This window comes from Labrus bergylta, chromosome 18 (assembly GCF_963930695.1).
Source record: "Labrus bergylta chromosome 18, fLabBer1.1, whole genome shotgun sequence".
In the NCBI taxonomy this organism is placed as follows: domain Eukaryota; kingdom Metazoa; phylum Chordata; class Actinopteri; order Labriformes; family Labridae; genus Labrus; species Labrus bergylta.
This window is the reverse complement of record NC_089212.1, coordinates 10,626,593-10,653,898: the sequence shown is the minus strand read 5'-3', so window position 1 is coordinate 10,653,898 and position 27,306 is coordinate 10,626,593. Positions and strand designations below refer to the sequence as shown.

At 42.4% G+C, this 27,306-nt stretch overlaps 2 protein-coding genes across 4 annotated transcripts; one reads left to right on the top strand and one right to left on the bottom strand.

Moving 5' to 3' along the window:
* The first annotated feature begins 236 nt into the window (after positions 1 to 236).
* Positions 237 to 26,500, top strand: tfb1m (transcription factor B1, mitochondrial). Of its 2 annotated transcripts, none has more exons than XM_020649855.3 (8): positions 237 to 313; positions 1,390 to 1,536; positions 2,124 to 2,275; positions 2,453 to 2,561; positions 2,664 to 2,815; positions 3,363 to 3,482; positions 24,367 to 24,494; positions 25,490 to 26,500. In XM_020649855.3, exons 2-8 carry the CDS (start codon positions 1,404 to 1,406, stop codon positions 25,767 to 25,769), a joined length of 1,074 nt encoding a protein of 357 aa, XP_020505511.1. In that variant the 5' UTR covers positions 237 to 313; positions 1,390 to 1,403; the 3' UTR covers positions 25,770 to 26,500. The 2 variants fall into 2 exon arrangements, with proteins under 2 accessions (XP_020505511.1, XP_020505512.1); XM_020649856.3 differs by having other exon boundaries at positions 249 to 304.
* Positions 11,496 to 16,600, bottom strand: LOC109995946 (claudin-20). Of its 2 annotated transcripts, none has more exons than XM_020649857.3 (2): positions 16,279 to 16,600; positions 11,496 to 15,579 (listed from the first exon to the last, which is right to left on the bottom strand). In XM_020649857.3, the coding sequence occupies exon 2, from the start codon at positions 15,392 to 15,394 to the stop codon at positions 14,663 to 14,665; it is 732 nt and encodes a 243-aa protein (XP_020505513.1). In that variant the 5' UTR covers positions 15,395 to 15,579; positions 16,279 to 16,600; the 3' UTR covers positions 11,496 to 14,662. The 2 variants fall into 2 exon arrangements, with proteins under 2 accessions (XP_020505513.1, XP_065822439.1); XM_065966367.1 differs by having other exon boundaries at positions 11,496 to 15,574.
* Positions 26,501 to 27,306: the final 806 nt, after the last annotated feature.

The following is a 27,306-nucleotide window of genomic DNA, read 5'->3' as shown; positions in this document are numbered from 1 at the left end:
TTTTCATTGGGTGGATGTAAAGCTGAATTTAAAATCAGAGACATCATTACTCACCAAACAGTAGGCTACTTTTTGTAACTTTTTCAGTAAATAAAAACGGCACATCATCTTCATCATTGAATTGTCGCCCTCTGTTGGTTTAGATGCATAAATACAGCAACAACAACCCGCTTTTCAAGGGCAACGCTAAGTCCCGCCTACTTCCTTTTGATTTGTCCATAGTACCATTCTCGCCAGCTGATTGGATAGTTTGACGTCAACTGAATGACGAACACGGATGTGCAAGGGAAAAAAAGCAACACTGGTGAGAAACGTGGGTAAACTATTGTATATATTCAGCTCTGTGTTGTCAATGTGCAGTTTGAAATGTGTTCTCCGTCCTGCCTCGGTTTAGACGACCTTATTGCAGGTCTTCCGTGTAAATAGAGAGCATTCCTCTATCTTAGCGACCTCTGCTCAAGACATTTGGACTAGCAGCTAACGCTAGCTGCAAATGTCCAAAACTGTAAGAGTGTCACCTCTCAGTGAAATGTCACTTTGACAGTACAATTAAAAAAAATACTCTTCTGTTTTAAATCACTTGATTTGATGTTACTATCAGCCTCACTTGGTTCTGATATGTTTTGCATTTAATTTTAGTCATGTGTAAATTATTAATGCATAATTGGAAAAATGTAAATATTTGTCCTGATGTCTCCACTGATTATAAACCATGTAAACAATGCAAACAATGTGTGTGTGTTCAATATGTGTTGTGAAACGACAGCTATCCTGTGTTTTGTGTGTTCACATTTTTTATATGGTGTTCAGTTGTGAACCACTAGATGGTGCAAGAGGTCATGTATTAGAAGGTAATTTATTAGAGACCATTATACTGTAAATAAGAAGAGACACACAACCACAACAACAACAACAACAACATATCTCTAGGGGATCAGCCTAAGGTTTGACATTGGTAATCAATCCCATTACCTGATAAAGAAGTAATTGGAATTGATAACAACTTCTCAGATCAGACAGGAAGACATTTAGATCAATACAATAACTTTCAGATTGCCCTTTTAATAAAAATCATATTTAGGAAGAAACTAATAACATCTCTTTCTTTAATTTAAGAGTTAAAATAAGTCAGTTGAATGACAGTTGTAAAGAGACACTCTACAATAACACAGTCCTCAACCGTGTACACATTGCCATTCGAAAAGGTCACTCCTGACTTAACATACTGTTCAACTTTACAGTGTCAAGACTGGCAGCTCAGTATTCCCATTAGTGCCTCACATGTTGCTCTTTTCTTTTTAATGCCTCCCAGCTTCACGGTCACTTTGCTGCCGGTGAAGCCGATCAGTCATAGTTTCTCTCTTTTATCTGTGTGTGTGTTTTCCACAGTGTTCATCTGACTGATGGCTGCCTCAAGGAAACTGGCGTCTTTCCGTCTGCCTCCCTTGCCTACAGTCAGTGAGCTCATAAAGCTGTACAACCTGCGAGCGGAGAAACAGCTCTCCCAGAACTTTCTGTTGGACTTGAAGCTCACAGGTTAGTCTGCCTCACACCTTTTTTTTTTTTCTTTTTTCTTTTCTCTTTTCACTCTATCTGCAGTGCACCAACACCTGCAAGCTCCTGCTCTTTTTTTTCTTCTTCATGTCTACACTTGTGGCACAGTGTGTGGTGTGTGTTTTTGTCAGCTTACTTGATTGCACGGCTTCACATGTCCTTGTCTTAAGACATTGAAAACGACAAGCTCTTCGATGTGAGTGAGGTTGAGTAGATCTCCTGCTAATGTGAATGGACTGAGTCAATTGTTTACAGCCTTTTGCAGAGCTTCAGCCTTAATATAATTATCAGTGATGCAGTGCAGGTCTGATCTGCTTTCTTGTCCTTGGGCAAGGTGACTGTTAGATTAATGTATCTCTGCATCACACTGATGCAGACAGATATTGCAACATAACACGCCATTAATCTCAATTTAGATACCCGAGACTCGGATCCAGACATCTGATTGGAGAGTGTACTTTGATTTATATGATTTGTTTTCTGAAGTTAGTATGTATTCTTTTTCTGTCGTATGCAAAGATATCAATGAAACACACTTTTGAGTCCGCTGTCCATCGCCATCTTTTCAGACAAAATAGTGCGTCAGGCAGGCAACTTGAGTGATGCCCATGTGTGCGAGGTGGGTCCTGGACCTGGAGGTCTCACCCGCTCCATCCTTAATGCCGGGGCAAGAGATCTGCTTGTGGTGGAGAAGGATACGCGCTTCATCCCAGGGCTCAAGGTAAATGTAACCACCACAGCTATAATGGTATGTGGTCTTACCGAGGTCATTAAGCAGAGAAACGTTCAGACGCATTCACCGTTGAGTCTATTTGAAACTGCAGCATCATTAGCCACCTGTAGAGTGATTGAAGACTGTCTTTTTATTATTTATTTTATTTCATATCCTTCTTCACAGCTCTTGTCTGACGCAGCACCTGGGAAGTTGAGGATTGTCCATGGTGACATTCTCACCTTCAGAATGGACCGAGGATTTCCAGTCGATATCGCAAAACCATGGGAGGAAGGTGAGGGACACAAGTGTTGATGCTGTTGCTGTTTGTATTGAATTTAACAAGAACCTAAATGTGTGTCTTTGTGTGTGTGTGTGTGTGTGTGTGACTTTGCAGATCAACCAAACCTTCACATCATAGGGAATCTCCCTTTCAATGTCTCCACGCCCCTCATGATTAAATGGCTGGAGAACATAGCCAACAGAACGGGGCCCTTCGCCTACGGACGCACCCGACTCACACTCACGTTCCAGAAGGAGGTGGCAGAGGTGGGTGACACGGCTACATGTTTTAGTTTCTGTGATTTACATCTATCATGAACATTGTCCTCTTCAGCTGCCAAGAATTATTTCATAAAATAAAAGCTTAAAGTGTGGTGTAATTTACTTAAAAAAATGTGTGTAAGTTGGTTAACAAACCTAATATAACATGTTCTCAAGAGGTCTGAACTTGTTGTTTTATTACTCTTTTGTTTTGCACAAAAAAATCATCAAAAAACTCCTTTTTTATTACAATTAAATATTAAATCCTTGATCCATAATTTACCATTATTCACAATTCAAATAGAAACATGTTCATCATTAAGGCAGCGCAAGTCGTTCACAGTAGGAGTTACTGATGTTTGCTTAATTGATTTAACTATTAATTAGCCATTAAAACCTAATTAGGATTCACTTATGTGCTCATTATGCTCCAATTTTGGTCCTGTTAAAATGCTAACAAGGCACTTTCATTACGGCTTAAAGTACATGACCTCAAGACATAACCTCACCGAAGATGCATCAGTAATTTCAAGTGTTTCCTTCTCCAATCCAGAGGTTAACAGCCAGCACAGGCAGCAGACAGAGAAGCCGTCTTTCTGTTATGGCTCAGTATCTCTGCACAGTCCACAACTGTTTCACCATCCCCGGGCGAGCCTTTGTCCCTAAGCCAGAGGTAGGATTGAACTTTTATCACAACATTTCATCATGTCTTTATTAAATGCTACCATTTCAGATTGAAATAAATAAATCAGGTACTGACTAAGGCACACGTGGCAGCAATGATTAGCTGGTTATTTTTATTATCCATGTGCTCAGACTGGGCTTCTTTTCAAAGTCGTCAAAAGTCAGCAAACTTTTTGTTGTTTTGTTGTTTTTCCTGGAGCTATTCTATTGCTTACTCTTCTATATTGTCCTCTATGCTCTTCTTAGCCCACACATGTACACCCTCTGGAGCTGGGTCTGAACTAACATTTAAACTTTAAGAAAACTTCAGGCAAAGTTATACCATGTTAGAAAAGTCGAATTTTCATCCTTGAAATGGCGACAGTTAGAAAAAAAAAAAAGAGCAGATAACCGAGCTTCCGTTTTCACTGTTCTTCTTACTCGACTATATGATTAGAGTGAGATCTCCTAATCTGTGCTCCTCCTCTGGTCCCATGATCCCATCAGACTCCCCTCATCACGTCACCCTCACTCATCCCTCCCTCGCTCTCCTCTCGCTTTAAGGCTTCATTAGGACTGTGTTGAATCAGTGTTGTGTCTGTTCTGTCTTTGGCCCCTCTCGAGGTCGTAATGATGCCTGGTGGGTATTTGAGATGTGGCACGATCACACTGTGCTTTGTAATGAGGACCCAGTTCTTTTTTAAGGACCGATTTCTCCCTCTGCGTTGTTTAGCTCATGTTGTGTATCATTGGCAAAAAGAAAAGCGGTCACTCTTGCGTAACTTGAAATTTCTTTAATTCTTGGGGTAAAGATTTATGGGAGGACCAGGAGGTGCATAAAAAAAATTGAAGTGGTGCTGTGAAATTTGAAATTTGAGTGTTAGCTAATAGAGAGCTGCTCTGAGATCTATTTGGAGGTTGCAGACGCTCGACTCATTTGGAAGACTCAGGAGCTCTCTTACGTCTTTGTACAAATGAAACCGTGTTTTCCTTTCCTGAATTAAAAGGATAGGTGTTAGGTTGATGTCAGAGATGGACTGTTGGTCCCATGAAAACACTGTGGCTCTTTAGGAGACCCACTGTTGGTAAATATTTAATCTCTGGCATGGAGTAAAAGGCAGCTGAGTGAACGAGACCAGGGCTGATTGTTCATTCTCTCAGAAGAAATGGCTCCCAATGATTATTTCATCACACTCAGCTGCCTTCCTGTGCATTTTCCTCCTCTTGAGTTTCTAATTTTTGTGTACATATATGTCAAACTAAAGCTTTATGGATTTCAGCATTCTTGCCTGTGCTGCAAATATGCACACATGTGTATGCATGCCTGCTTTCTAGCATGCATATGTCGTATAAATGTGAGCAAAGTGGACGCACTGCATACATGCGCATGCTTTGCAGATGAATCAGCACCTCCCACATGCCCACACAGGCCGTCTATCCCCCACTAAATGTTTTAATGGGCACTTGGTCGAACTGATATCATTAGGAGAGATGATGGTGCTTTGATGAGCTTGCCTCGCGCTGCTGGTGTCCTATAAAAGATCAGAGAGAGCATAGCGTAATTAATGCTATCATACCCTCTGCATTGTGGAGGCCCCCTTTTTACTAGTGTGTCATGTAGTATAATTCATAAAAAAGCTCTGTGTCTCGGGACTGTTTACTGGTGCACACAAAAGTAATTACGCAGAATGTGCATAAACAATAAAAATGTCCCGCCTGATTTATTGAACAGCATCAATGGCTGGAAGGAAGAGAGGTTGAGGTTGATGCTAAATCAGTGGTTTGTCTATAAACTAACTAATACTTAACCGATCTAAGGTGAGCATGTAAAGTACAGGGAAATATTGGGATAGCATATGTGCATACATTCTAACTGATACTTCCTTTGAATTGTGCAACTCCTTCAGCTGTTATGAATTTAAAAAGCATAAAATAGCTTTTAGCAAAAGCTAAAATATCATAAAAAATATTTAAAAAATAAAAAAATATTGATACTTGGCCGCAATGAGACGATATAATATCGCCACACAAAATATCGTGATACTATATTGCATCAAACTACACGGCCAAACATCAGAGGCCCCCCTCTCTGTTTCTGTCTGTCTCTCTCTATGTCAAAGCTTTGTCTGTTCTCTTTTCTTGAAAAGTGTGTGTAACACTGCCTCCTCATATAGCCAATAAACTGAGGCTCCAGTTGTTATTATAGAATAGAATAGAATAGAATTACTTTATTGATCCCAAACTGGGAAATTGTGGCGTTGCAGCAGCAGGTTATCCAACACACAATATGAGTAAAAAACACAATGTTAGCAAATCTAAACATAATATAATATTAAATACAAAGTAAATAAGCACTAAAAATATCAAAACTAAGAATGTGAATATATACCACCAGGATTTAACTAAGCATTACTTGTCTTAAATAGGAAGATTAAATATGGAAGATTGAATGTAAATGTGCAAAAACAGAGTTAAAGTGCATGAGTGTAGACATATTATAAGCAGAAATATAAGCAGAAATATAACGACACGGACAATGGGAGCTGCTGCAACCGGCGGCCCCCTCACACAGCACCGGAAGCTGGAGTGCTATTGTTCCTTCTCAAGCTTTAAGATCACCTGATTGTCTTAAAAGAGCACAATTGGTTTGTTTGTTTTGCATCGTTCAGCTAATCTTTGTCACGCTTGAACCTGCAGTTCTGTTTTCTGCTGTCAGTGAGTCGTCCTGGAACTCAGCTCAGTCATAAATCAATACATATATTTCTATATCTTTAAACATTTCGATGAAACTACAATGCTACTGGTTGGTCAGCAGTTGTAGAAGTCGTTGTCCGACGGCAACATCTCCCACACCCCAGCCAATAAAATATGCCGCAGCCGGTGCTTTACCACGCATATGGCAATCAGTGGAGTGTAAAAAAACATCTGAAGTGGTTTAATACTGTGTAGTCAAACTAACAGCAAGTCACAAAGAGCCACGGAAACACAGTGAAATTACTGAACCTTTCCAAATAAGCATGGTGAGAAAATAGCTTTGGTTGAACACAGAAGGGGGTTGGGGGGGTTGGGGGGGGGGGGGTGCCAGTTGATTTGAACATATAGGATCTGGCCAGTGCAGGCTAAAGGGATAATGAGAAGGGAAATGTTGAATCCATTTTAGATTAGCAGCTGCTGGAGCTCGTATTGACGTGGGCTGTGAGGATAGGCTCTTATCTTTGCTGTTTAATCTGTCCGTCTTGTTCTTCTCGCCCCCGGACTGCACCTCTCTTATGTCACATTGAGTGACTGAGATTGTCCTTGAAGGTTTCTGAGAGAGGCGATTGGCTGCTTCGATGGTGTTCCCCCCCAGGCTCACAGTGCACTGGGTTTGTCCTGCTGCAGATCACACCTGCCTCCCTTTTTCTTATTAGTCGCTCTCAGCCTGTTAATTCTCACAAAGACTGACGGATTGATTGACTGATCTTAAAATGGGTTCTGTCCTTCACAGCTTTACCTGGAACACCTCTAAGAAGGCAAACTGAGAAGGGAAAGGCAGTTTTTGGTTGCTTCAGGCATAATACACATTTCTAATTTGTATTCTGGTCAGGGGTCAAGGACTTTTAGAGTGCATACTGCCATCTGCATCTTCACCACGAACATCCACTGATCCAGTTTTATCTTCACTGCCTCTTTACATAGAAAGCAGCTGATTAGCAAAGAGTAGCAAAGCGTCTTGACTTGCTCATCCACCTCTTTGCTTTCCTGGCAGAATGTGATTAAAATCAACTCCTGTCCTTCGCAGTCAGGTCTTTAAGTTGTGTAATAGATGCTTCATCACGAGCAACCCGCTGTTTCTTCTGGAGAGCTACTATAGAGCTCTGCATCCTGCTAAGAGCTGTGTCATTCATTAGAACGAGTGAGGAGGGAAAGGAGGTGTTGGGGAGAGGGAGAGATGATAGAGGTGAAATAAAAACCGTGTGAGAAAATGAGTTAGAGAAAGAAAATTGGAAAGAGGGAAAATTGAGTCATAACTTGGTGGGAGATGAGAATAGAAATAAAGGATGGATGAAACGGAGGCAGTGAGAGCTGACTGGAAACGCAGTGAGATAAAAGCAAAAAGGGGAAATATGGAGTGAACAACAAAGGCTGGAAAAACGGGATTTAAAACCCACAAAACTACCTCCGCGAGTACAGATCGCTGGGAGACAGCTTCATGACAGAGATCGATCTGAAAGGAAAGTGAGGCGTACCTCCAGCAGATGGTTGTCTGGGCCAGTCGTCGGCCCGCTCTGAGTAATGGCTGCATCAGCCATCAACCCGCCAACTAACTGAGCCTCACAGGACGAGAGCCCTACAGATGTTCGCCTTGTACGCCGTCGCTGAGCAAGAGCACAGGCCAGATGAGCGGAGCATAAATTAAATTTGTTGATGCTGCATTAAGCATCCATTACGGCTCATAGTTGTCAGAGAGAGCTTTGACCTGCATCCAAAAAAGTGACATGTTAATGTCCTCTTGTATTTCTTTCCATGGCTAGGTATCAGCAGCTTTTCAACGATCAAATGAATGATAACCTTCTAGTGCAGAGGGTGTTTCAGTGTTGAATGTGACCCACCTCAGTGCATTGTAATGCAGTGGCAGGCTCTATGATGGATATCTTCTCTGTGACCTGAAGTGGCCCAGCTCTCGCCTCGACAGCACGAATGAGAATGGTCTCAAAGCCCACTCTGCTTTCCCACCTCCCACCAACACACTCTGCAGGCTCCCAATTCATCAAGGCATATTCCTGTCCCACAAAACGGGGTCAAACGTGGTATCAAGAGTATCGAGAAAGTTATTTCAATGACTCGTGCCAGCGCTGTAAACGCCTGAAGGCTTGGTCTCAATACATCACAGACCCAAGGTAAAGAAGGGCTAAAAATACCCCCTCCCCCCCCCTTCCTCTTCTCTCTTTAAACAAAATGCCGAGGTTGGCGGAGTTGGCTTACGAACATCTCCTGAGATCTATTGCTCTTCCTAACAAGAAACTGTGCCGGGGTTAGCTCCGAGTCAGCGATCACAGTTCAGCAAATTCAGCTCTGTTTAGTTAGCGAGCACGCCTACAGAATACACAGGTGATGTGGAGAAGAATTACTAAAACCCTGGCTATATACCAAGAAAAGAAAGTCGTCTTCAAAAAGCAAATCAGTAGCCGTGCTTTGATGCACTAATAACCAATGAAGTGGGTGAAGAAAAAAAAAAAAAAAGAAGCTCCAACACAATTGAAGTCATCAATCTATAAGCTATTAACATGACGGGTTATTTGAGCGCTGTAATTTCGACTTCATGCACCGTGATTTCATGACTTAATCTCAGGCTTTTAAGAGGGGCTGAAGGTGTGGGTTGGATTTAGTGGAAGTGTTGATAAGATTTTGTGCAGGCCTTATTAACGTAGTTGATTCAGCTAAAAAATGGTTTAACTGCTTCAGCTTTATAGTGTTTCTGTGTCCAATTTATACTTTGCAATCTTTTCTTGTTAATTACAACAATCCTTACAGTTACTTATTTTCATCAAGAGAGATATAGATGGCCAAAAGATTGATGTGTCTACAGCTTTAATCCGTTTAGCCTTCCTCACCTCAAGCTCACAGAATCTCCCCTGCCATGCGTTCCCTCCCCTCCCCCCCCAAACCATGCTCAAAAATGAAATATTAACGGGCCTCCTTTGAACTGTCAGAGTGTATTGTTTTCCTGCACGCGCTCCTTTTGTCATCTCCACGGCTTTAACTGCCTCCCTCAGCAGTAAACTGCGCAGCCAAGGTCGTTGCTATTATTCCCCAGCCTCCACATGTACACTGGGACTAGAGCAGAGGTGCTCCAGCAAAAGGAAGGTCATCCTCCCCTCGGCGCTGATGACCACATTATATCTCCAGTATTGGAGCTTCATGAGCATAACGGTGGTCCAAAACAAAGAGCAGCACATTGAGCATGGTGATATACTTGAGCGATTTGGGCGCTCACTATATTCTAAGCGATGTGGTGAGCAAGATGGAGGTTCGGTAAATGATTTGCATGACTGTCCTCCTCTACCCGCACCGTGTCATCAGAAGACCTGGAGGAGTGCATTAACGCTCCTCTCTTGGTCTTCTTTCGCGTTTCGCTTTCTGTGGTTGATCTTTTGGAAAGGTCATTCGCCAGTCAAAAAGGTCAATAAAACAATCAGCGCATCTTGAAGAGGCAGTAAAGTTCAAAGAGAAGCCTGACGCATGATTAACCCGTGCCTCGAATTGACGAGCGATCACCTCCCCTCATCTAAGCTCACATTCCAGATCTGTCACAGCGGCAACTCGAGGTGAAAGCCTTTGATGGAAAATGTAGGTTAAATACACAGAGGAGCAGATCTTATTAGCAGTTCCCCACGAGAGGAGCTGGGTATTTGATGCGCTCTCTTGTTGCATAACCGAGAGGAGTGGGAGAATGAGAGGGAGACTTGAATAATCTATGTTTGCTTCGAGAACGCACTCCTCACCCTGTCGGTGTCGACGAGGCTCCAATCAGCTGTAATGAGATCCCAAATTCTCTTGGAAAGAAACTATTCAACAAGCGCTCCATAGGAAGTTTTGAGGCTTTCTGCCAGGGAAAAGAGGTTTTTTTTTTTTTGTTTTCTTTTAGAGCTGTGGAACAGGCTCTGCTGAAGGCTAAGGACAACACAATAATAAGTGCAAACTTTGATGACTCGTTTTTTTTCATACAGTACATTTATTCAAAAACGTAAAAAAAAGAAAGAAACATCTGCACAATTATATTAGTTCAAGGTTTCTCTTAAGTCCACATAGACGAAATGACTGCCTCGTGATTATGTAGCTGAAACCTGAGAATTCAGAAAATAAATAGATTATCTAGAGAGTTTGAGATCATTGTTTTTGTTGATCATTACCTTTTGAACGGGTACTCGCTGCTTTTACTTTTTTTTGCTCTAAAAAAAAAAAAAAGAAGTTGAATACAGACCTTCTTGTTGTCCACTATTAGGGCTTTCACACTTGCAAAAAACTCCTTAAAAACTCCTGATATTTCCCAGAGGAGCTATATGTGTGAACGCAAACAGCCACATTTTTCGTTCGGACTTAACCCGGAGTTACACCTCTGTGTACTGTATTTTTATACTTTGTTTATTCAGTCAGGCAAACTCAAAAAGATCAGTTACACATGTAGTGCTAACACTAACTAAGCTGAACTAGTGTAGCTGATAACAACAGGTGCAGGAGTAATGAAACGTTACTCGGTTATTAACATCTTACCCTTATAATGAGGACCCAAGTACTGGTATCGTATCCATCCTTATCGACTAGTTCACTCAGCTCTACTTGTCAAATTTGGATTATCAGGAAATCATTTTGATAGAAATCCCTTCATATCAGTCATAAAATCTTGTGACTTAGGCATGTTGGAAATGAATGTTTCCATTTGACTGCACAAAAATGATTATTTGAATGTTAAAAATTAAATGGTTTTAAATAATATTTCAAAAAAATTGTCTGACATTTCTGTTTAGCAACTTGTTACTTATCACTCTGTTTAAAATCTGAAATATCCTAATATGTGCTTATTGCAGCTAAACCAGCGTAGGTTCTTGTAAAAGATCAGATGCAGCTGTTCATGTAAATGTCTGTCATACACAACCTCTTACCTTTTGTTGTTGTTCTGTTGTGGTTATCTTTAATGTAGTCAACAGCTTCACATGTTGAATGTAAACTCATGACAGTCAGATTTAACACGGGACTGTTGTTTACATTATATTCATGTATCAGCCTATGCTATAATGAAAAGAGATGCAATCACTGGAAGAGGCTATAGGTGTGATATTACAGGAAGGAGTACTTCTCCAAAAGCCATTTGCACATAGTCATGTTTTATGGATGCATATTGCACTTGGACTGACACTGCCGTATTCCTGGTGCTGTGTATTGTACGAGCAGTCTGCATACTCTCAGCACAGCCTGGACCATCCAACAATCTGCAGATATGATCCTTATCAGCCACACACAACAGACTTTATCCAGCAGCATGTTGCTTTCACAAAATAGTTTTATTGGTAAAAAATAGAACTACTTGCACAAGCACATTGAGACAACTGTATCAGAACTTGTGAACTGTTCATCATCACAAATTTGCTCTGGCAAAGTAAGAAGTGCTAAAGCATCCACAAAAATAAGCTGCTATTATCAAAATGATAAATCACTGTCTCGATACAGGATATGCAGTAGAGTTGTAACTCTTTAGACTTTTAGGACCTAGTCACTTTTGCACTCTGGCCATTTATAAGCTAATGAAATCGCGTGCTGATGATCAAGACGCACAGCCACAAAAAAAGAGAAACTTCTAGGTTCTACTTCCCACCTGAATCCTATCAGACAGAAATTGTTCCCTTTTTTTCCAGAGTGCCAGTAGTGTTATTTATTTGTACTGGTCCAGGAAACCTGGAATGCTCAGCCATTTGAAACAAACTGCTGTCAAAGTAACACAAGTAAAGGTGCATTGCGTAGTCTTCTTATAAAGAAGATATGATATGAACATGATACTGTATTTTATATTGAAACAATCAGAGGGAATCCTGATCCCTCAGTAAAAACAAACACATTAAAAGGCCAGATACTTGTGTACAGATTTCACAGACTTACAGTAAACCAGAATTCCTGAAACAAATACTTTTTTTTCATTTAGAAAATACCACACTTGTATCTTTCCATTGAAACTCTCGTGCCCAGTGAAGTCTTGCTGTGCTTTGGGGAAATGAGAAATAAAGAGGATCTAAAATAACCCTCGAAAGCTGCACTGGTCTGTACACAAGCATCTAGTTGACTTGAGACTTAGTCTGGCAGAACAAATCACAAATCCATAAAACATTTGCTAATGTATAATTCATGTACAAACAACGCAATAAAAAAATAAACAGAAAGAACTCCACTTAATATTAAAACGTGTCATCATGAGACATTTGGCACATTCTCAAACACATATCGTGTCAGTATTAGTTGATGACATGGCACATTCTTTACTTAGTTTATTGCATTGGTTATGGTGCCTGGGCAGTGAGTTATTGTCAGGAGGCCAGTTCTGTCTGTGCTGGTCAAGATGGCTAAGTCAGGGTGGGGTGGAAACCCGGCCCTAGGGGGCTGCCAGGGCCGGCAGTGATGCCCACAGAGATGCCCGTGGCGTGCCAGCAGCAGCCTGCAGGTGGCGAGCTGGGCCTAGCCATCTGCTCTCCCCCCAGGAAGCTGCATGTTTCTGAGCGAGAAGGAGAGAACGTGCAGTTCTATACATCACTGCCAATGCCTGTTTCAAGCACAAAAAAAATGTTTTCCCTCCAACGTCCTTCCACTAAAGAGCAGACATGCTCCTCTGCATGGCTGTGTGAAAGTGAAACAGCGCTACGACACATGAGTAGGTGGGAGTTTTGTTTATGCGTGCATGTGTGTAGGGCGACCATGCTTTCACCATACATCAGCTTTCTCATGATCACATCCATGTGACACAAGGACAGAAGGTGTGTGGGAATAGGGAAGAGAATGGCATGAAGGTAAAAGACGAATGGTTACATAGCAAAGGGGTTGCAGTCTGGGAAACTGAGACGTTTTGCAGGTGCAGACTGGTAGCATATGCGCACTGCTGACGCACTTGGAATACAAGTCACATATGGAGAATGACTCAAGCCTTTTTTAGCCGCCTGCCACCCAGCTACCCAATGGACCATAACTCGAGAAGCTTCTCCTTTTCTGCTTCGTTTTTTTGCCTCTCTGCCACTGCACCATTAAACATCTGCTCATCCCTGTGAGCCTACTTGCATGGTGTAGACACCGTAGCAGTGGGCAGCAAAGAAGAGTGTCTCCCACAACCTCTGACACCGCAACAGGGATGCAGGATCATGTCAGAGGCTAATAAAGGGGGATTAGAGGAAGTAGTGTGTGCAGAGAGGTTCTGATTTAAGCTTATGGAGCCATGGCTGGAGGAAAAAAAAAGAAGAAGCTCCCCCCCTTAAACAACTCCACATCCGCAAACTGACAAACACATACCCCCAGACAATAAAGCCATTTGAATGCTGAATTCTGTTTCCATGGCAGTGTGGAGGAGGATGACAGGAGTGAAAAGCACATGCAAAACGCTGGCATGACTGAGTGTTTACTGTGTGTACTAAAACACACAAGAGCATGAGAAAATGTCTGAGGGCGTGCAGGAATCGGTTGAAGGATAAGGATGGGGAGCTGCTTCTTACATGCACATTTTTCTTTTTGCAATGTAAGTATGAAAGCAGCATATCAGAGAGTCAACTCTGTTGAAGGATTGAATTCCTTTCTATTTGTTACTCTCCATCTCATTGCTTATTCCCACCTGCAGAGAGACAGAGAGGCAGGCAACTGTTTGTCTGCTTTCTCTGTCTCAAATCCAGCCAAGTAGCCCACATCTCCTCCTCCTGACAGACCTCTTTGAACAGTTACAGCAGGGTAATGTTACTACAGCTTTTCAGGCACAGGCATTTTGTGGCTATGTCTCAGTCCTCTACCAGGCATTCCGCTGTATTAAATACACAGACAGGCTCCACACAGCATGCTTTAGAGGCAAAATATCAACATCATTCTAGTAGCTAAAAATATGACCATTTATTTCATTTCCACATAGCATTCTAGTGGATACGTATAAGAAAATCTACAATGGCTTGCTATGAAAAGGTTTCCACCTACTGCACTCAGGCGATATATTGCCTATTTTGTCAATTGGGAAGTGTTCCAAACGATTGTAAATAGCAGCTAAATGATTGCTTTTTTTCCTCCTTTCAATTCAAACCTTTGGCGAGGTGGGGGGAAAAAAATCTACACGGAAGCCTTCCTTATTTGCTTAATCCATTCCCCCGAGGGAACTCTTTCTGTGATTTACTGATGAAGGATGTCTGCATTTGGTTAGCGGCTCCCTTGGATGCGGCAGCACCTTATCCTGGCTCCTTGCACATTCACATTGTTTGTTCCAAGGCGCTGCTCAGGGAATACCTCCACTGTTTGTGCTTGCAAAACAGAAAAAGGTAGAAGAGCAAGGAAGAGGGAAATGAATTCAAAGTTGTTGCCCTCCTTTTTCATTTCTTTCTCCTCCTCCATCTGGAGAAGAGCCTGGAGTGGAGCATAAGCCGTGATGGTTTCCCCTCAGGCTCGTCTCCTTTTAGCCGTAGCATACACAGCACTGTTTTATTACACGTAGTCCTGCAGGCTGTAGCCAGTCTTATTGTCTAATGGGGAGAGAGAGCAGTACTGATGCTGGAGCTCCTGCTGCTGCTGAAGCAGCTGTTGCTGTTGCTGCTGCTGGAGCAGCAATTTGTCAGGGGGAGGGAGCAGGACCAGATCCTGGGGGCCATGCCTCTTCCCCGAGCAGGACATACAGAAGATGGACCCCCCAACAAAGAGGAATCCTGCTGAAACAAAGGCCACATACACTGCTCCCCCAGGCTCAAACTTATTGCTCTCGGGCACACTTGAGTCCAGGAAGTTGGTGATAACCTCGTTGGTAAACCAGGAAGCAGGCACCAGACACAGAAAGCCCGAAGCAACAAAACAGGCACCACTGGCAATCGCAGCGTGCCGCTTGGAGCGCCGTCCACCCCCCCAACGTGTGCATTTTAGTCCCAAGGATGCAAGGCAGAGACCCATGGCAGCAAGTACGCAGCAGAGTACCATGGTGGTGCGGGCAGTCTGCAAGTACGCAGGTAGTGAAAGCACTGAATACTTAAGTGTGCAGCTGAACATGCCCGTGCTGTACCATGTGCAGTCCATCCACAGACCCTGCATCTGGGAGATCGCCGTGATGATGTTGGAGCCCACGTCTGCGCTGACCTTCCAGTTGGGCAGCAGAGTAGCCACCATGGCACCCATGATACCCAGCAGCGCTAGGACAAATCCAAATATCTGCATGCCCGTGGATGCCATGCTCCTTTTTTTCAGGTAAATGCCGCCGCCGCCGCCTCAGCCGTTCTCCGCGCCAGGCTGCATTCACCCAGCGCCAGCCAGGCTCCTTGACCCCACTGCCCAGCCGCCTCCTCCTTCCTTTTGTGGTGTACCAGCTGCCGGTCAAATCTCCAGCACCTCAGCACCTCAGCGGTGGCTCCACTGTGCTGGAGGAGAGAGAGAGAGAGACGAAAAAGGAGAAATTGAACTGAGTGGGTCCTCTTGCTCTCCTCCTTTCTTCCTCCCCCTCATTCACTTCTCGCAAGCCCAGACTTTTCGAGCTGGAAACAAAGGGCAGTGAGAAGCACTAGCAATAAGAGCTGGCTCTGGCTGATACAGTAAGTAGGCAAAACACTGGGGTTGTTTGCATGTATGCATTTTCTATGGGCTGCCTTCTCCTTTTCCCTAGCGGAGCCCCACAGAGCTGTTATTGGAGAGGGAGAAATGAATTTGTGGTATTTGCAATCCTCAATTGCTATGTGGACTTAAAGCTGCAGTGCCCTTACCCCCCTCATTTACTGAATATATTCTACCACTTTGGGTTCCAGTGCTGTTTGCTCAATAACTGAGCGGACTGTTAAAGGTAGTTCACAGTTACACGTTTCCTTCAGGTAAAATATCACTTCATTCAATCCAGTCAGCCGCTAGAATTAAACTTTGTTTATGTACCTGCTCTTTTTATTGCTACTGAGACGTACTTCCTGGCGGCGCATCGTGGACTCTCCTGTTAAATAATCAGGTGGTCCAAGCTTTGAATAAATAATCTTGAATCTCAGTCTTAAGTGTTTGCTGTTGTTTTGTGGTCCTCGGAGGAGTGGGGGGGTGGGGGGGGGGGGGTGGAAAGCGATGTTGAAATAATCCCTTACCCCGGCTGGTGCAGAGCTAGCGCTGACGCGTCACGTTGTTCGCAGTGGTCCCTGTAAACACACACAGTCACACACAGAAAGACAGTCTGCCTGTGAGGGGGCGAGCAGGAGAACACAGCCCGGACCGCGGACCCATTGAAGCCATCCATTTCCTTAGCAACAGCGTATCAAAGGACATCCCAGCGCCGTGGACCACACAGGCTCGGCCGGAGCCTGGGCGAAATAACCGTGGCGCTCCGGCTGTCTCCCTCTTTCTCTCTCTCTCTCTCTCTCCCCCCTGCTCGCTCTCTCTCTCTCCCACTCTCTCTCTCGTTGCTGGTTTGTGTGTGTATGAGTGTGCGCTGGAGAATAAAAGCCTCTGCCTCACAACAGCAACTTAATAAAAGGTTAGACTGCTCCGGTAGTCTACATCTATCAACTCCTTCTTTCTTGACAACCAATAACCGACCCCGTTACCCAAACAGACCTGATCTGCACCTCTGCTTTCTTATCGTGATAAATGATTATCTACAGCCCATAATTAAACTTCTAAAATCCGATTTTTTTTTCAACCTTAAATATCTAATTGTCTCTAACTCTCTCTGGGCTCTAACAATTTACCACTTAGATAGCGATCATGTCCAGAGCCAATTTATTTATAGGCTATAAAAGCATCTTGAATCAGCTTACACAAACAATACAAAAATGTCCTTGCCTATCCGGCCTTTGTTGTTTGTTTGTCTTTATTATTTTTTATTTTTTTGCTTAAGTCTTCTGTTCTCTGTAATTTATGCCATTTCTTGTAAACATTTTTTTTATAACACCATCCTTCCCCCAAGAAATAACCAGATGAATTCTGCAAGGTTGGAACAACTTTTGAAAATTAAATTCTTATTTCATTTTATTTTAATCTTATGTTACTCCGCTCCACAATCAGCAAAATATAAACTATGAACTGAAAACTGTGACGCAATTTTTTACAATGCATAGCAGAGTTTTGTAAAATTAGAGTATTTCTCTTTCTTTCTTTTTAAACTGAAGCAAAAAAAATTGGAAATGTCTGAAATGTATAATGGTACATCATGACTATCGACTTTGCCCTCATGTGAAGCTGAAATGTTTCACCTAAAATAATACAAATGCAGGACATTTTGCAGAGCTTCATCTGTTTCTCTAATAGGTGGAAGTTGGCTCTATAAAGACTTTATTCTTGTTGTGGATGTAACTTCCACAAAATAGTTTCCATCCACCCCTCAACTGTGTTGAGCTGCTCAGAAATCACAAAACCATCCTGCTGTTGTTAAAAGATAAGAAAGAGCCGGGATGCAAAGTCTAGATTAGATTTCCAAACAGCCCCACCACACAACTGGGAAGGGTAATCTAATTAAGACAGAAGAAAAAAAAAATGCTATCATTATATCCAGACAAGCTGATCAGAGTTGTGTTCTGCGAAAGCTTTTTATTTGTTTATGGTTTGGTCCAGAGGCCCAGAGGAGCATGTGTACGCCACCATTCCAAAACTGACCGTCCCTGGGGCATCATCTTCATCAGGCATCAGTCAGCAGGAGTCTAAAATTCACAGCTGCTACCCTGTCTCAGCCTGTCTTTCCTCTTCTCTATTTAGAGGACGCACAACAAGGGTGGGAGTGGCTAGGGCGGCCTTGAGTCATGAATGACAAAGAGGACAAAATGATAAGAGTGAAAAAAAAAAAAATCAGTCAGGGCTAATAGGGCTGTTACCCTTGGAAATGCAGATGTATATCGCTTATATTTTGCTGCATAGGCACATTTTCAAAAACAGCCAGCTGTGGGAAAATATTGCACATGTTCCCCCACTTACAGTGAAACATCCCGGCATTGACAATAGTGATGTGTAGCTATTACGTGTAGATTGGGTGGTAGCAATTGATTTGTTTAGCTATTGATCTGTTAGTTTAATATGGCCCAGTGCTCTCTCCATCCAACATTGTATTTCCCATAAACTTCCCTTAAGAGACCCTTTTCTTAAAATGAGATCTGGCCAGAATGCAGGGATGCTGCATGCCACATTACCTCCAGTGTGATGCTGGTGGCAACCTTCAGAGCAACATTCTCTGGGCTCCTTGTGGGATACCGCTGCAGAGGGAAGAAACATTTTTCCAGTTTTCTACACACACACACACACCGTACAGTATGCCGTGTGACCTGTCTACTTGTAACAGATGAGATCTTAAGTGCTGATGCTGGTGTTGTTCTGTGGGGAGTGAGATAAATAAATAAATAGATTATAGGGAGGTAGTGGTGAAAAGGGGAGAAAAAGATGGAAGGAGAGAAGAGCAGTTCATGGTTAACATACACACTGTTAGTGCAGATGTGTGACGCTGTGATGTGTGAAGATATTGCGGGCTATTATAAGCGTGGTCCCCTTTATTTTATCACCTCACAGCAGAGCTCTCGAGCCTCTCCTCAGCATCGCTCTGAGGCACAGCCGGACCAGCCGCGCTCTCTTTTTGCCCACACGAAGGGCTTTTATCATTCAATTTGCATTTTCCTCTTTTATGTCCTCCCTTGCGTAATTGGTTTCCTTGCTCATCGTCTTACAGAAACGGCTTTGTACACTGCAGAGATGCAAGGTGTCGTGTGATAGCTGTGATGTCACTGTCAATGCAATCTCGTTTTTGCGAGCAGGCTAGTTTCAGTGTACATGAAATGTGTAAACCTCTGTAATACAAAACCCTTCTGACAGGTTGTAAAATAACCGTCACTGTCTTGAATAATGAGGCTCTTCAGCTTACATAATGAAGTCTGATTCCCACGTGAACAATGGGGGAATGGCATTTATGACTTTTTAAATATCCCATCAAAACTATTTTTCCCATGTTGTCCTTTTTTAGTTTTTCCACTGGACCAATATATTTCACATATTTGGGCAAAGTTCAAGCTTTTCTATGACGAAAGCATCTCTCCATGGAGCTGTTCTTGACTAGGGCTCCAGTCTTGGATGTCCTGTTTGCATGCCATGGGCGATTTCATGGGAAGTGCGCTGGGCTGCCTGCACAGGAAGCCAAAGCCCTTCCTCCTAAAACCCCTCAAGCTACATCAGCCTTGTATATTCAGCAGCATTGACTGCTGCCTTCTCCTCTCTGAGAGGCTGTCTCTCTCCAATGATGTAACGGAGGGTGTCTTCCTAAAGTATTGTCATGATTAATGCAGCTCTTCCCTCTTGGTCGGAGGATCTCGGTGAGCTTTCTGTCTCGTTTATTCCCTGGATGTGTACGACTTCCTTCCATCCCCCTGCTCTTTTACAGAACCTGCTGTTATGTAATCAGAAGTGTTGGTCGCTCAGGTAGCACAGTAAGCTGATGCCCTGGGGCCCCTGCCATCTCATCTTGGTTACGCTTAGAGGGACATAAAAGATTGCTGCTCACACGACATCGGGCAGGAACTCACCAAGAAAGAGACATCGAAGGTGGAAACAGGGAATGATGAACTGGACAACCACAGGGCAAAGCTGGAGTAATAGTGAGCTTTGGGAAGGTCAAACACCGGAAAAAGGTTAACGCATAAGTCTGTTCATATAGATGTGAGGCTTTTGTACTCAGATGGGACAGAAAAGGTTTAGAGGTGCAGAAAAAGCTGACGTGTGACTTTGAGATTGTGATCTGCCGTATTTTGCCCTTTTCAAATGCCCTCGGGGGAATAACGAGAATAGGACCTTCTTTTTTTACTGGAGAAGAAGCCGGGGCGCTTGGTTGATGAGATAAGTTATTTTACCTCATGTAGGGGAAGAAGAAGGTTCACTGTATTTCTAATTGTTTGAAGCCTTTTGATGCCAGAGGGATTTTCATGACATAAAGTAAAGATCCTTACAAAACAATCACATGGAGACACCAAAGCAGTGGCAATAATCCCCTTGTATTTCACTGCTGGATTGGACAGTTGGTTTAAGTCTACAAGGACTAATCATAATCAGAGCATTTCTTTACTCTCTATTTATGATCCTTGCCACCGCCAGTGTAAATAAAAGACCCAGGGAGATGGGGGTTGAGAGAACCTGAGCAAAGGGGGAGGTATTAAGCTTGTCAGAGAGGGACACGAAGTCAGCCTGCTTCTCCAGTTCAGGATCTCGTAGCAGAGGCAAAGTATTTTAGGGGTTTGGGGGGTGGGGGGTGGGGGGTGTGAGGTGAAGGCATGTTCATAGCACCTCAATGAAGGGCCCAGGTGACGGCGTGTGATTTAAGACGGAGTTTCCTTGCATGTTGAGGTTATCAGGCGAAGGATTAATGGCAGGGAGCAGGATATATTCCAGCGGTGCTACCCAGTGAAGCCATGTAGCAAGGCCATACATAAATCATAGCAGCAAAGTGACTTGGACAAGCTGATGGCTGCAATGCTGCTGGCTGTATAGTCCCAATATCGACTTCTCCCCTTGCTCCTCTCTTAAATCATGAAGTGAGGAATATAAATAGCCTAATTATTCCAGCAGAGAGTGAAATTAAAGACATTCCTTTTTTTATTGCGTCTGCCTAACAGATGGTAGTCTGATTTTGCATCACCAAAACTCTAATGGAAGTATTTTTTTTTTTTTTTTGCAATCCAGAGCAAATCCAAAACCAAAATCCTAACATGGTGATGAGACAGGTGGAGAAGCGGGTTCTCATCGTACAAGTCCCAACTAAATAATTCAGCCTCTCGATGCCCTTTGCCAACACCTGCAAGGTTGCTTTTGTATTTAAAATGCATCATTTCAACTAAAAGGTTCGGTGTATTAATAATAGACTGATCAAGCAGAAGCCAAGACCATTACTGACACTTCATAATAAACCCCAGTCGTCATTCAATGTTTGAATCTGTCAAACAAGACAAACCTAAACATTAAAAATGTAACATGAGATTCTCTCAACAGCTGTACTCCACATGTACTTGAGAGCTGCCACTTACGCTTCCTTTCTTCTTGCATGTCTAACTATCAAATGTTAAATCCAGTAGTTTTGAAGCATTATCTGCACTATTACTCCGACTTGCCTTCAGGACTATTAAGAGAATCCCCACCACTGCTGTCCTATTTAACACCACTGCAGCAGGAAGCTGAGCAGCAGCCTGGTGTCTCTGGAAACAGGGGGTCTGTAGATCTGATAAAGGGTAGTGCTGCGGTTCACAGGTGCTCCCAAAAGCTCCCCTCTGTTGTTCACAGAAATGGGGAATCCAAGGCACTCATGGGAAATCCTTTGCATGTCTTTGGACCGCTTTTGTTTAACTCCCCTAATTAACAACACCATTCCCAAGACAGCACAAGGAAGCTGTGAATGAGAGTGAGTCACACAGTCCAGATATACAAAGAATACATGAGGAGGAGCTCTACTGGGCATGTACTCTTCCTCTTAAATAACCGCTGTGTTTGTATGTTTTTTGTATTAGTAAGCAGGGGAAAGCAGGTGTTTTTGGAATTTTGACTTTATATTTACAGACTGCAAAAATCTAATCTATGCATGTGCATACATTTACTTCACAAGTAACATTTGCCTTCATTCAAATACCTTCTCAGCTATTCAGTAGTATTCACATCACTGTACATTCAGCGTGTAACTTCTGTCTTTATTGTACAGTATGTCTTCAAATCTTGTACATCCTTAATCAAATAACATTCATTTCACTTCTTAGTTCTCAGGGTGCTCTCTTTCAGATGAGCTCTTTCTATTCATATACTGTCTGTTTATTTTTTTTCTTGCTATGCAAAGAGTCCTATCTTGTCAAGTACAAGTGTCAAAAAGCCCATAAGGGAAATGAAATGAATTATTATTAAGATTCACACTGCTGAATTCCTCCTACAAGCCCCATTGTCAGTCTGCTCAGCCAGTCTGAGTACAGTCCCTCTCTGTGCTGTAAGAATATTACCAACTATGGAAGACAGACAGCCGACTGCTCTGCTCGGCTGCCCACTGTCTTGCTGTGCCATTGGTCCGCACACAGTAGAGTATCTCTCTTGTTGTGGTGCAGCCCTTAAAGCTATGCATTGCAGGACTGAATAGCATCATGTGACACTCCCTTGAAAGATGATTGCTTTCTGTGTGTATCAAACACACAGATCCAGAGATTCAGGAATAGTCTTTTAATGTATTTTGGTTCTTTTGATCCCACCGTGGCGTTCAGATGATGAAGACAGTGGATAATCCATCATCATAGAGGAACAAGCTGTAGAGTAAAAGATTGTGTGGATGTATTTACAGTATGCTTTAATGCTTATGAGGAGGAGGTCTGAGAGCAGGAAGGCGCTGGTGAGTCTGGCATGATTACTTCAACAGGATGTCATGTCAGCTTAGGGCTGACACAGGAACAATAAGCACGGAAGCAGCTAGTGAACAACTGAAAGTAAGGTTACAACTGCGACACCAGTTCAGCCCTCGAAGGTCCGTTAATGCCAGTGGATAAATGAGTAGAAGGTTTGCGGAAAGCATCAAATGTGTGTTGGATCAACCAATTTGAAAAACTACACTTCCCATTTAGGATAGACCAAAAATATCCATCAAACTGAGTCAGCTTCAACACTGATTACTGCTGATGAAAGTGTGAAAACTAGCACGCAAACAAGCAGAGAGGTTTGCTTAAACACTTAGCTCAAAAGTATGTAGTCATGTGTTAAAAGGGATAGCTTGAATTGATGAAAATGCTAAAATAAATCAATGTAAGGTTTAAACAGTCAAAGTAATGGACAAAATCATTTTTAACATTTAATTGCTTAGAGTAATATTGGACAGTTTAAAATAGTTATCCGAAAGCAGCATATAGCTGAAATACACACAAAAAAATACATGGATTTTTCAAATGGATGGCTTTATGTTATATAATGAATACACAGAATAAGCTTAAATTATTAGCCAACAATTGAAATAGTTTGCCAAGTGTATCTGGCTAGCCTTGCGGTTGTATGGCTTTCTTCATGTAGAGGCTATAACACTTGAAACGGGCAGCCCGACTCAAATTCCCCCAAATCTCACTATTCTATCCTCTACCCTCTACAATAAAGAAGTAAGAAGCCAAAAATTATTCTTTATAAATTAGAAATAACCAAAATTATTTGATAAAAATGTGATATCATTATAACAATAAATGGCCAGTCGAAATGATTAGCTTAAAGAAATGAATTCACAGAATAAAATGTCATCCAAAAGTAACTTGAGACGGTTTGAATGGGTTACTAGAATGAATGGCTAAAAGGCTGGTTTATTAACAAAACGTACTTTATAACAGTTGAAAAGGCCAAGACTGATGGATAAACAGTTATTATGTGACGGGAAAAGTAATTCAAAAATAGTTATTTAATGTATTCCTCAGCCTAAAGCTAGGTTAGTATTGGTAACAAATAGCAGAACTTTACAAATCAAGGATTTTACTAGTTGTAGTTTTAACAGGACTTTCTTAAGTGATTTTTGGTTCTCAGGAGTTGAAAGCAGACGTACATGAATTACTCAGAGTGCCTCCATCAACTGAGTTGCCCTCAAAGCTCTGTGGCTGCCTAACGTACCAATTTCATGACCAATCCATGTTCATGTTCCATTGCTTTCATCCTCAGTGGGAAAGGTAGAGTGGGAAAGACAGAGCAGTGAGGAGGGCTCATAGGTATTGCAAAACTCAGTGTTGATGCAGCTGCAGGAAGACAGACAGGAGAGAGAGAGAGAGAGAGAGAGAGAGAGAGAGACTTATTTTCTTTGGTCCATCGCACAGGTGTTACTGTAGCAACTGGAACTGGTTTGCCAGCCAGCCATGCTGCGTCATCTTATTTTCTGCCTTTTTTTTTTTCTTTCATCCCAATGTGTTGATCCATCTACCTCTCTCTCTCTCTCTCTCTCTCTCTCGCTCGCTTTGTCCAGCTTTGTTTCCCTCTTGCCATTTGTCAGGCAACCTTTATCTGCAGCCTTTGTCTCCACACTTTACAGTCTCCTTTCTCTTCAATCTTACTGCTCTTTCTCGCCACTTGTTTTTCTTTTTTCCCATGAGCATACGCTCTACAATTTCATTTCGAAGGTCTATGCTAACCCCCTGCTATTTGGATTCCTCCTTCTGTGTGTGTGTGTGTGTGCGCGCGTGTGTGTGCGTGTGTGCGTGTGTTTCTGTGTGTTTCTGTGTGTATAGGTGGACGTGGGAGTTGTTCACTTCACCCCTCTGGTTAAACCTCAGATCGAGCAGCCTTTCAAACTGGTGGAGAAACTCGTCAGGAATGTTTTCCAGTTCCGCAGGAAGCACTGCCATAAAGGAGTAGAGTAAGCCGTATTAATCCAACTCGATGTGGCATGTAAAGCAGCTATCCTCTCTTCCCTCTGTCTCTGTTTTACTTTTTAATCTCATCTCATCTATCATGCTCTCCCTTCATTTTTCATTCTCTGTTTTCTGACAGCCGCGTCTTCATTTTATCACAAATTAGAGTGGTTTTTGATTCGCTTTTGTCACACGCACACATGCCACTCCGACAAAGGCACAACTTTTGAGGCTTTCTGTATCTAAACTCTCAAAATCAAAGCACCCTCAGCTCTGTTGAAAAACCAGCAGCAGCATACCCACACGCCCACATGCATGTGCCCATCACTCTCATGCTTGTTAGGAAAGTGTATGTAGGCCCAGATAACAAAAGAACACTGGCTGTGTGAAAGAGAGTAGCAATTATGAGTCATTGAGGTGGCATAGGAAGACAGGGCTGCATTTTTTTTTTATGTAACTGCAGTGTGTCGGTGGCAGAGGCACCAAATTGAAGGGGAGGCGCCAGCACTGAAGCGCCTAAAAAGCATCTGTACTGCAAAGTGTGTGGAATTGGCATACTGCTCACCAACCTGCAGAGGCAGAAAACAGAACGACTTCTTGCGCAGGGAAATGAACTTAAAGTAATCGGCTTCCTCTGTGTTTTTAATATTTTGAAAAGGAGCTTTTCAGGTAAGAGCCAGGGCATGTGTTTAAATCATAGATGCCTCTTTTACATAGAAAGCAATTTGCCTCTGTGTGTCAGTGTCTACATCCCTTGATTATGGAGCATGGCAGTGGAACAAATTAACAATTCATGAGCAGCTCTAGCCCTTTGTGTAATTTCAATTAACGTCACAGATTTGAAACAATTGCTGAGGGATAAGTTCTTTCTGTTTGAACTTTACGATGTTATTAATCTTGCATGATCATGACGATATCAAAGCGACCTGAGTGCTGGAATCTGTACTACTATTTCTTTACTTCCTTTTTTCTGTCTTTTTTTTTTTTTTTTTTTTTTTAGAAAGTTGTTCCCTGAGGCGTGTCGAGTTGAGCTGACACAGGAGATGATGCAGAAGGCAGATGTGGACCCCATTCTACGCCCAACAGAACTCACCATACCTCACATCAGGGCTTTAGCAGATGCCTACGCTCATCTCTGCACCCATGAGCCCAGTCTCATCAAATATGAGTTCAGGGAGGAGCTCAGAATGAAAAACCTCACAAAGCAAAGAAGAACACCAATGGGCACATTTAGTGACATGACAACTGGCACACCAGAGAGTCCTCAACAACCCTGCTGATAAAAAAAGAGCAAGGAAACCGAGAGAAGTCCACTAATAGCCCCTGTTAGCACAAGGAAACAACGGTCTGCTCTTAGCTGTGCCATTTCCACCTGGCACAAGCATGAATTTTTTAAATGTTGTTCCCTGCACTCAGGGAGTGAAAGGTAACTTGCTATATGTGAAATCCTTGGACTGAGCGAAGGAGCAAAAGGCGTATTCAAGGTCCTAAGTGTGGTGGATCAGCTCCAAGGCCTTGTTCCGGGATTTGGTGATTAAAAGCAGAGTCATATATTTTGGGGAGATAAAGAATGCATGCTCATTACCCACAGTGGCTCTCAAAGAGTTTCTTTTTATGTCCCAATTCTTCCTTCAGTCCCAACTTGCATAACACCTTGTCCCGTGGGACCTGAAAGAAATGTCAGAATGTTTTCAGGGTGATTTAGAGAATGGGAACAACATGGTAGAGCAATATCCAGGGCATTTTCCTTTCACTATGAACTATATTGCGTAGCCATTTGGGAGACACGGCCTAAAGGGAGGAGAAAAGTGGTGGGAAATTGTGAGCTTCAGAAAGACGCTTCTCTGACTTATCTTCAAGGAAGGTAACCAACAGTGTATTCCTTAATTTAAAAAAAGATCATTAATACTCAGTTGGCAATTGAGACAAATGAAATCAAGCCAGTGACTTAAAAATAAATGTGTTCACGTTTGTTGTATTTAAAATAAAACATGTTTGTTATAAAAAAAAAACCACCGTTGTTTTGTTATTTCATTTTTCATGTCAATAAAAGTGTTATTCCAAGTTCTAAATTTCCCTCTTTGAATGCTGGAACAGATTTTTACCAGCAGAAACCGGGCAGGCTGTTGCCTGCCAGTGTGGCAGATGGTATGCTAAGGTTGACTTGCCAAGGAGAGATCTCACTCAGTTTCAGTGATCAGTGGGTGTTAATCTCCAACCACAATCAGGGTTTCATCAGATCGACATGGCAGATAGGTTTGTGGGGCTGCAATATCTGCGACCAGTATGCTTTGTGTTCTCCAGAATGCTCAGTTACTCCAAATGTATATAATGTCGCAGCCATAATTATTCAAACACACTAATTTTAAACTTTCTATTTGCAATATAATGAATTGAATAGCTTTTATTTCGGGGAGTTATTGTACACATTGCAAGTGAATGACGTCACGCAGAAGGGAACGTTAATTGCCTCTGATGAGCTACACCTGCGCAGCACCAGATATAATGAGATAACCTGCATGATAACTGTTACTGTTAAAACTCATATTTTACCTCTAAAGATGTTTCTGTTTGTCAATATTTGCTGGAGGAGACATGCTAACTGTTTTCAATTAAGTTTGTACTATAACCGACTCAAGTGCTAAAGCTAAGGTGAGTCAGAACTACACAAGAGATGCCTCGTTTTATTCTAAACTGCTTACATGAGCTCAGACTTTGTTTGGTTTTCAGATGATTTTCTTTTTTACGAAAGCATTCTATTTATATTGAACTTTCGTTGCTACTTTGAAAATACACCAGCTTCTGTAATGCGGCTGC